The sequence below is a fragment of the Osmia bicornis genome, chromosome 5, assembly GCF_907164935.1.
Source record: "Osmia bicornis bicornis chromosome 5, iOsmBic2.1, whole genome shotgun sequence".
Lineage (NCBI taxonomy): Eukaryota > Metazoa > Arthropoda > Insecta > Hymenoptera > Megachilidae > Osmia > Osmia bicornis.
In genome coordinates this window covers 10190912-10202304 of record NC_060220.1, presented here as the reverse complement: position 1 = coordinate 10202304, position 11393 = coordinate 10190912, and the positions used below count along the sequence as shown (strand labels likewise).

At 36.9% G+C, this 11393-nt stretch overlaps 1 protein-coding gene across 1 annotated transcript; it reads left to right on the top strand.

The window, feature by feature from the left end:
* Positions 1 to 692, top strand: LOC114882300. The gene is given in 2 exon segments (XM_029199192.2): positions 1 to 348; positions 350 to 692. Coding segments are annotated over 2 exon segments (666 nt in total). The 5' UTR covers position 1; the 3' UTR covers positions 669 to 692.
* The last annotated feature ends 10701 nt before the right edge of the window (positions 693 to 11393 follow it).

Genomic DNA, 11393 nt, shown 5'->3' with positions numbered 1-11393 from the left:
GATGTACAAAATTCTGCGTTCGTATTCAATTTTATCCCCGCCGAAGTACGGCAATTGTACAGTGGAGAAAGAAATCAAACCACCTCTCATTTCTCTGATTGACATAAAATCTTTATACAAATCGAAGCAACCAAATGAATTACTCAATAAAATTAAATTAACATTAGATAATGCAATCAAAAATGCTAATTGGAGTGTATTTGATTGTTTTGAACATGAGTATGATTATAGCATGCCAGCAACGTTTGATTGCATCATATATTTTATTACTGGACGTATTTGTCAGCAATTGTTGACATTTATACAATGTACAACATGCAAGGAAGCAGTTACTGCAAATACTAATTTACAGTGCCAAACAAAAATTCGGTGACGAGCTGTCATGTATTTTTGTGCATTCAAATATAGGATTTTTTAATTTTATAAAAAAATTAGAGAATCTATTTGTACAGCATTGCCACAAACTAGATGTCGTAGATGCTATACTTAATAGCAGCATTGAATCAAACATATTGATGTTTTCTTGCGGAGACCATAAACTGGATATAATTTCATATATTGTTTATTATTTTTTGGAAATTAGATTATCAGAATATTGTAAACAATTAAATGATAATACAGAAAATAACCAACACGTGAAAAAAATATCAAAATATTGTAAGACTTAGAAATATAAATAAAGATATAATTTATAAAAAACATTTTGGTGTATTTTCTTTGTATTACGTACATAATATGAAACCACCTACATAACCATAATATGTTATCTATATAAATACCTTTTATTGAAAACGAAAAAATTAGTATTTAAGCTGCGATAAACGATAAGAGCGTTGATTAGAAAAGAAGAGACTAGATAAAAGAAAAAAAGCGCCGCATCGATTGATGCTCTTATATTTTATCGCAGCTCCAACATAAACATGCTGAAACATGCCCCAGCCTGTCGACGTAGTCGCGTGACACCCTGAATGTCCTACTAAATATGAGAGGTTTTATCGCGAACGATACATTCCTTCCAGAGTAACGTGAAGGAATAGATCTTTTGCTATAACAGTAGTTATTAACAAATTCCATGAATTTTTGCAAGTGAGATCATCGCGGATATACCTCCTAGTAAATGTGAAAGGTTTCATCGCAATCGGTACATACCCTGCAGCGTAAACGTCGAAAGATATAAATGAAGTATTACGTTTTTTGCGATAAAAGTCGTTAGGAATGAAAAAATACAAATTTTCTTGCGGGACCAATCGGCAGATATACTGTACAAGATGCAAAATTTTCGATCCGACTGGTCCATCCGTCTCGGAGTAATCTGTAAGATCAGATTATGCGGAGCGGATTATTATTTGGTGTGGAAATGAATATAAAACAAAACACTGTGGGCGTTTGCTAAAATTGACTCTGCTCTGTATTTCGAATGCTTCGTACAAGTCGACGGTCAGAACAAGAATGCCCTGCCGTCCCAAAAATCCTCCGTCGTGAGAACGCCTTCGACAGTATGCCCTTTTTGTTTATAACACCCCCAAGTTAAAGGACTTCCCCTTAAAGAGGAGAAACGCGCTGACAGAACGCACATGGCCTGCCTCAACCGTTCGTTTATTTCAAATTTTCTAACAAATCGGTGGAAAAGGGAAATCAAGCATTACGTTCATTGCAAAAAAGTCGTTAGCAATGAAAAAATGCAAAATCTCTTCTTGACGTCACCATGTGGGAGAAATACTCTACAAGATGCAAAAAGTTTCGTTCCGATTCGTCCATCCGTCTCGGAGTAACCGGCGAACATATATTTAGAAAAAAATCTCGTTAGGAATGAAAAAATGCAAAATGTTTTTTCAATGGGACCAATCGGGAGACATACTGTTGGATACCACCTTCCCTATCTCCTGCAAAGGACAAAAATCACATCTACAGTCACTCCGCTTACTCCCTATCTCCTATATCTCCCATAAACAATCAGTCATCCTCGTACTCATCCTGCCTCTCCTTCTACAGTTAGTCACCTACAACCTTTGTCCTTTCCTTTCTTTGACCCTTCCACACTGCCATTCTCATAATATATAAATAGATGCAGAATTTGGGAAAGTAGCGCATTTTTGTCAGAGTCAACTGTACGACCAATACGTCTGTTACAATAAACTAGTTTACGGAAGTATCTTTGTTGCACCGTGATTCCTGCAACTCCGGTCTCCAACATAATTTTGGTGTCAGAAGTGGGATGGTCCATCATTCACGCATTCAGTCATAGGACGGAATTATTATTTCCGTACTGAACGTGAAGGAACGATTTCAATCGTTTGAATTGGGGCCAACAAAGAAGAGAATCGGGATCAAGGAAGTGAACCACGGTCCAGTAGCAACATCGAGAACTACGTGCAACTATTGTCAGCGTTGATACAACGTATAAACATCGTAAGTACCGTTTGAAGATACTCTGCTTGCGACAATCTTGTAACTCAACTCCTAAACTCAATTCCTAAATCCAATTCTAAATCTTGTATATTCTTCAATATTCTTACCATATCTCATTCTTATTTTCTAATCATTTATTATATTTAAACGAACGCGCCAGTACGATGACTGAAAACGATATAACAACAAATGAACGACCACAGATTCTTTCGCTAGAATTTTTAGTTAAATTAATCCCAGATACGTTTGATGGCGACAGATACAAATTACGTAGTTTTATTAAACAAGTAGATGCTGCTTTTGAATTATCCCAACCTTTTCAACATCGACCGCTTCTAAGTTACACAAAAAGTAAAATCATAGGCAAAGCGCGAGAGCAAGTGGACATTCACTGCAATTTAACTACGTGGCCTGAAGTAGCTGATCTCTTACTGACCCTATACCAAGATAGAAAAAGCTTAGATCAATTATTAGAGGAATTAAATAATATGAAGCAGGAATACAACGAAAATGTTACGCAGTTTTATCAAAGGTTAGAAGAATTAACGTCGAGAATCTTAGGTCTCCTGCATTCTAGTGAATTAGCAGAAGATACACTTCAAGGTAGATTAGCTATGATAAACGACATAACATTAAACAGATTTATTTATCACACGCATCCTCAGATATCACAGATGTTAAGATACCGCGAATTCAGAACAATCAGTCAAGCTTTTACTGCTGCCATAGGCGAAGAGAAGGCATTGCGTTTAACATATCCTACACGAATCTGTAAAAATTGCCACAGAACCAATCACTCCACGCATGAATGCTTTTCCAACAATAGGAAACCACAATTTGTCCAATCTCCTAAGCCTGTTCATTATCAAAACGTTAGTAGAAGTTCTCACCAAAACTATCCAAATACCAGTTCAAATTTCTATCAAAGAACTAATAATACTTCTTATCAAAATCATCCGAATTTCGCATCAGGCTCCACTCAAAGAATCGGTAATGCTCCTTGGGTAAATCGTCAAGGTTCCGTTCCAAATTCCTATCAAAGAGCTAACAATGCTTCTCAGATCGGACCAGTTAAACAGTGTAATTACTGTAAAAACATAGGGCATGTAATAAGTGAATGTAGGAAACGCGAATATAACAATTCCAGACGTCACGTTCAATTTCAATCTCCTGTTGCACATAATTCTAGTACATGTCCTCCTAAGAGGTCAAACGTAAATTTCCAACAACAAAATTTTTGGGATACACGCCAATCACCGAATCCTCCGAATCCGATAACGAACGAACAAACCCTGTTTCCACCGATTCACGATCCAGATCACCTCAATTCCCAATTCGAGAAGTTCCTAATATAACTATTCTAAGTTCTTTTGATAATAGCGAACTTATTTATGTATTGTTCGAATCAAAACATTCTAATTCCGAGGACAAAATATTAAAGCTTTTAGTCGATTCGGGTGCATCAATCTCTCTCATCAAAGCTTCTAGTTTAAATGGTTACGATATAATCGACCCAAATCCCATATCTCTGAACGGAATCTCTCGCAACTGTCCAATAACCAGTAAGGGACAAACAAATATCGAATTAGAAATCCGAAAAAAGAAAATAAATGCGCAATTCCACGTGATCGATTCGAACACGAACATTCCTTTTGATGGTTTATTAGGTAGTGATTTCTTGCACGCGTTAAAGTGCAAAATTGATTACGAACCTTTAACTATACGCATTCAATCGATTCCTTTTCCAATTCCTTTAGGTTCTAATATACCTCAAACCTCTGTATCCACTGTAACACTGAATCCAAGAACTGAAACCATTATTCCAATCAGAGTAAAAAACCCATATGATCTAGCTGAAGGAATTGTTTCTTCAGAGGTACTCGATGCCGAACAAAAATTACTTATTCCTAATGCTATCGTCAAGGTATATAATCAGAAGCAATCATATATTAGCATAATAAACAGATCTCATTTAAAGAAAGTAATACCTATTCCAGAACTATCTTTAGAACCCGTACCTCGAGACGGAAGAATCTATCAGCTAACCCCGGAAGAAGAAAATAATCATTTAAGTAATCGATTAGGTGTCTTGCATGAAAATTTACGCTTCGATCATTTGAATTCCGAAGAGCGACGAGCTATGGAATCTATTTGCAACGAATTCAATGATATCTTTCATTTGCCTACCGATAAACTAACCGCAACAACGGCATGCACTCACGAAATCAAAACAATAGATGAACAGCCTTTACACGTGAAAAGCTATAGATACCCCGAAATCCATAAACGAGAGGTCGACAAACAGGTAGAGTCAATGCTACAACAAGGGATAATAAAACCTTCAACAAGCCCTTGGGTTAGTCCCCTTTGGGTAGTCCCAAAGAAAATTGATGCATCAGGTGAACGTAAATGGCGTATAGTGATAGACTATAGGAAGCTAAATGACAAAACTATAGGTGACGCGTACCCTCTTCCAAATATAGAAGACATATTAGATCAATTGGGACACGCGACTTATTTCACGACGTTAGATCTTGCAAGCGGATACCATCAAATCCCCATGAATTCCCGCGATTCGCCAAAAACAGCATTTTCTACGCCCAGTGGTCATTTCGAATTTACGCGTATGCCGTTTGGGTTAAAAAACGCGCCCGCACAATTTCAACGTATGATGAACAATATTTTAACTGGATTAAATAACCGTCAATGCTTTGTATATTTAGACGATATCATTATATATGCTTCTAATCTTGAAGATCACAATAGGAAATTGAAGAACGTCTTTTCACGATTACGCGAAAATAACTTAAAATTACAGCCAACCAAATGCGAGTTTTTAAAAAAATCGTGCGAGTATCTAGGGCATGTTATTTCCGATAAAGGGGTAAAACCGAACCCAAAGAAAGTCGAAGCAATTAGAGACATGCCGCGTCCGGGAAATGTGAAACAAATAAAAATGTTTTTAGGAATGGTCGGTTATTATCGAAAATTCATCGCAGACTTTTCAACCATCGCGAAGCCTTTAACTATGTTGCTAAAGAAGGATCAAATCTTTGCGTGGTCTCATGAGCAAGAAGCTGCTTTTAAAACACTAAAACAAAAATTGTTAGAGAATCCCTTATTACAATATCCAGATTTTTCGAAACCGTTCGTATTAACGTGCGATGCATCAAACTTTGGAATCGGAGCAGTACTCTCTCAAATGACAGGTGAAAAGGATTTGCCAGTCGCCTATTACTCTCGGACATTAAACAAAGCGGAGCAGAACTACTCCACAACTGAAAAAGAATTACTAGCCGTCATAAACTCCGTGGAACACTTTCGACCTTATTTGTACGGACGAACGTTCACTATTTACAGTGACCATAGGCCATTACAATGGCTCTTTAATTGTAAAAACCCTACGTCAAAATTAGTCAGATGGCGACTACGCTTGAATGAATACCAGTACGAAATTAAATACAAGCCTGGTCGAATAAATTCCAATGCGGACGGCCTCTCCCGACTTCCGCTAAATAAGGACAATCAAATACACTTTACCATTCAGAATTCGGAGGCATATCTAGATTTTATAAAATTCCATTACGAAAATCAGGAAATAATTACGTATGAGCAAGAAATGTCGTCTCTAGCCAAAGTCAAGAATCCGATAGTATTATTCTGGTCACAGGATCTTGATGAAACTAATCAGTATTCTGAGTATATAACTTCAAATTTTCAAGTGTCAAATATTAAAGCAGAATTCAACGGAGTACATAAACTCGAAAACAATGATCAGTCAGTGTATCTACTCTTTCCTATGAACCTCCACTTTGACAAGCTAGAATACAAAAATATCTTCTTAACACTACAGAATTTCAAGGCGGTCATAGCCAATTGCAAATTCACTTTAGTTCTTCCAGAAAAACACACAAATATTAAAGTACCTTTATTGTCTGAAATGCTCAAATTCGTCTTTCCGGAAAACGAAATTACTCTTCTCGCCAACCCTAGAATCACCCCAAAAACAAAACAAGAGATCGAACAAATATTAAGAGAAAATCATGATAGCAAATTATCAGGTCACAGCGGATTTCATAGAACATACTCTAGAATCAAGGAATCTTATTATTGGCCAAGTATGAAATCTGATATAAAGAAATACATAAAACAATGCCACTCGTGTCAGATAAATAAAACTAATTTTAAACCAATCAAACAACCTATGGAAATAACCACTACCGCCGAAAAACCATTCGAGAGATTAGCTATCGACATAGTAGGACCATTGCCGCTGACAGAACAAGGAAATAAATATATCCTAACAGCCCAAGACGATTTAACGAAATTTTGTATCGCAGAAGCAATACCTAATCACGAAGCCGAAACTGTCGCTAGAACCTTAACTAAAATCTTTATGCATTTCGGCATTCCAAAAACCTTCCTATCGGATCAGGGTTCTGATTTCATGTCTGAGTTAATAAAAAATTTGAGCAAACTTTTTAAAACTAAGCACATCTCCACCACTCCTTATCATCCTCAGTCAAATGGTGCTCTCGAAAGGTATCATCTAACTCTAAAGGATTATTTAAAACATTATATCAAACCAAACCAAACAGATTGGGATGAATATATACAGTTCGCAATATTTAGTTACAATACATCAATCCACAAATCTACCAATTACACTCCTCATGAATTACTATTCGGTAACAAACCCTACTTACCTTCATCCATTACCCAACAACCGAAATTTCATTACACATACGATGACTACATTCGATCGTTACAATACAAACTCAATACCTCATTTGAGATAGCTAGAAATAAAATCATTGAATCCAAAACGAAAAGTAAAGAGTACTATGATAAGAGAATCAACCCCATCGATTTTAAGATTAACGACCTTGTTTGTATATATCAAAAACAAATTAAACCTGGTCACAGTAAAAAGCTATCTCCAAATTTCAAAGGTCCCTACAAGATAACACGCGTTCATCCTAATCAAACAGTAGAAATCCAAATAGGCAAGAAATTGAAAAGAATCCATATTAATCAGCTGAAACGTTATTTTGCAGATGACGACAACTTATCTATTCCTTCTACTTCCCATCACTGTACTCTACCAAATGTATAACAATACTCCTCTTTCCCATACAAGTGGTTTATTTTACGATAAGATGGGAATAGCCCAGCTATCCAATACAAAGCTTACGTTACTAACACATATAAATATTACTTATCTAAAACAAGCACGGAAAATCCTACAAACACATTATATAAAATCACAAAATCTTTGTACCTTGTCACTAAAAGATCCTTCTGAACGCAATCATCACTGTGAGCAAACCCTTAAAATTATAGGCGAAGGATTAGAAGATATCGATAATAAACACGAAATCCTCGAACAATTATCTAGCCAGGGTTCGAGCATTCGGAAGCGACGCGGGTTAATTAATGGCGTCTCGTACGCATTAAATTGGCTCTTTGGCACTCCAGATGCTGATGATGCCCGGTATTATACAAATAGCATTAATATGTTACTGAGTGGCAATAGAGAGACTCAAACATTACTAAAATCACAAATTCAAATTATCAGTAGTACAATTCGCAATTTTAATCAATCGCTAACGTCACTAAAAAGTAATGAAGACACGATGAACGATAATGTTAAGCGTATCAACAAGTTCTCCATCGAGACAAATTCATTTCTATCTCGTCTAGAGTTAAGGTCAGTAATAGAACAACACATTGCCACATTATTATCTCTAACTAACAGGATTTCATCTGAACATGACAAATATATAGAAGCGATCAATTTGGGAAGGCATAATATCATTTCACCTCTAATTGTAACACCGAAAATTCTAATCGAAGAGTTGAAAGCGTTCAAGGGTGAACACGAATTAGTGGCAACCCCAAATTTTGAAAATATATCGATATTCTACAAGATCATGAATCTACAACTAATTTTTGCTAATAAGCTCATCGTTTTCGCGCTAAATTTTCCACTGGCCACAACAACTCATTTCGATCTATTCCATCTATTACCTTTACCTATACAGTATCAAAATACATCCATATTTTCTTATATCATACCTAGTCAACCATACTTAATAATTTCCCAATCCAAAACTCAATTCTCCTTCCTGCAAGATTTGTCAAATTGCATAATGTATCTGGACGGGAAATACGTATGCACGGAGATCCATACCAGGAAATCAACGGAACGACCAACCTGCGAGGTTCAACTGCTGTCTCAACACATAACCACGATACCAGAGGACTGCAATACCAAAACAATCAAGGCCGCTATCGAGACGTGGTCATATACAAGTAACAACCACTGGATTTATGTGTTACAAAAACCAACTACGTTGACAATTATTTGCAAGGACAACCAAGAGCACATGGAGGACGTCGTTTTGCATCAAACAGGTATTTTAAAGCTAGAAAGCCAATGTAAAGGATACACGGATATCTATTGCCTGGAACCAACGAAGCAATCAAGGAAGAATATCACACATTACGCACCCACTATCAGTATAACAGGTAGCGATTGCTGTGTGACTGACTTGGATATCACAAAGCCCGAAGTTACAGAACTAAAGCCAGTTCGCTTAACAAATATAGATTTATCCGAGTTTAGTTATGCAAATAAAAAGCTAAACGAATTCGACCAAATTCTAACCAAAAGATTAAATGAACCATTTATTGTTCAACATACACACTGGTACACGATCGCGTTAGCAATCTTAGTCGCTATCGTAGTTTTAATAGTTTGGTTCAACTGTTGTCGCTGGTGTGGCTGCTTCAAGTTTCTCCAACGACTCTTCTGCTTTACGAAGAATCCTAGGAATGGAGAAATCGTGCCACCTGTAATAAAAAACTTCATCAACTGCAACTTTGACTCGGATATTCGGAGCGAATATCGTGAGACGTCCAGAGATGTAGTCACCTACCATTCGAGGGGAGGAATGGTCCAACTCGCCGAAGGAGAGGAGGTACAGTACCAACCGAGAAGAGAATCTTCCAGACCTCCCTCGCCACAACACACTACCCCGATAAATCGAATAAAAACTAGAAAAAGTACTGTTCCCTTATGAAACAATTGTATCGAATAACACACACACACACACACACGTATATATAAATATAGATATATATATAGTCGACAATTTATATTATAATACCAATTATATTTTTAGTACACTTTCACACAGTTTAGATTATAATTATATATATTTATTACATTTTCATTTTTACACCAATTATACATTATCACATCATATACTTAGCGCACCATTATACACTTTATATATCTTTTATGTATTTTGTACCTCCCCAGATGTCTGTATAAATATTAAACATTATTATGTAGGTTCTACGCATATGATCATGAAAATGCAAATTTGTATGTAATGTAGGATTAACGACATGCAAATTATAATTCATAAGTTAGAACTTAAGCTACGAATTGAATTCTGCCGCACTCAATTTCTTAAAAGGGGGGAGGTGTTGGATACCACCTTCCCTATCTCCTGCAAAGGACAAAAATCACATCTACAGTCACTCCGTTTACTCCCTATCTCCTATATCTCCCATAAACAATCAGTCATCCTCGTACTCATCCTGCCTCGCCTTCTACAGTTAGTCACCTACAACCTTTGTCCTTTCCTTTCTTTGACCCTTCCACACTGCCATTCTCATAATATATAAATAGATGCAGAATTTGGGAAACGGGCGCATTTTGTCAGAGTCAACTGTACGATCAATACGTCTGTTACAATAAACTAGTTTACGGAAGTATCTTTGTTGCACCGTGATTCCTGCAACTCCGGTCTCCAACAATACTCTACCAGATGCAAGAGGTTTCGTTCCGATTGGTCCATCCGTCTCGGCGTAATCAGTTAACATACATACATAAAAAAAAAAAATAAAAAAATACACATCGAATTGAGTATCCTCCTCCTTTTCGAAGTCGGATAAAAATCATCAAAATCAGAGGGAGAGTAGGTTTTCTACAAGTTCAGAGAAAAAATAACGAATTTTACAACATGCTTAAAAAATAATTTTTAACAAAAAAAAAATCCGACTTCAAAATGCACTAAAAAGTATAAAATAATTTCCATTTCATTTATATCTGTATTCCCCAGCTATTAATACGATCTACTTAATCATTAAATAGGATACTAAATATATTTCAAAGTTTTCGGAGGCGGCGCAAAATTAAAAACTTTTCCTCTACTAGGAAGATCCTAGTTCAGGTGTCGGCAACCAGTGACAAATGACCCATTTGATAATTTCAAGTAAACAATATTCAATGGGAATCAATATACTGTTGCGAACCTCGCTTGTATGTATGTGTGTGATATCATGTGAATTTAGCCGCAAGCTTGTAATCACTAGCGCTGAATGAAATGTAATATGGCGACAATGCCATAAGGGTATGACTGCAGCATGTCTGCATTATGTTATATCAATGCTCATAAATTAGGAGCCAAAATTCAAAGGAATGTACAAACAATAGATAAGATATTGTAAAACTCTCAACACGGGTGATCGTGCTGGGAGAGAGTTGGAAATCCGGAGAAATAAGACTATCACACTTGAAATTTCTAAAGAGCTAATTTATTGCGGGCTGTATCTAATTCGTTACTCGTAACAAAAATCATGTTGGTTCTTGAAACTGTCGAAGTCTCTTCGACATCCTGTTTATTTACAGAGGGTCGTAAATTCTCTTAAGGGTTGCCTTGGCTCGCTAGCGCGAGACCTTTTGTTATCTTACGTTTTCTCTGGATCCCACGCTTTCTCTTAACACGTGTGCACGGAATCGTTCTCGAGTCTTGGCGGAGCACCACCATCTTCCGCTCGCCCAAGGGTGGACCGAAGCCAGGGAGAGGGACCGCCTCCGGACAGGGATGGGCCCCACTACCATTGGACCAGGGATGATCCTGAGGGAGGATTCAGGATCCAGCGAGGAGGGGATGGCAGCCAACATCGAT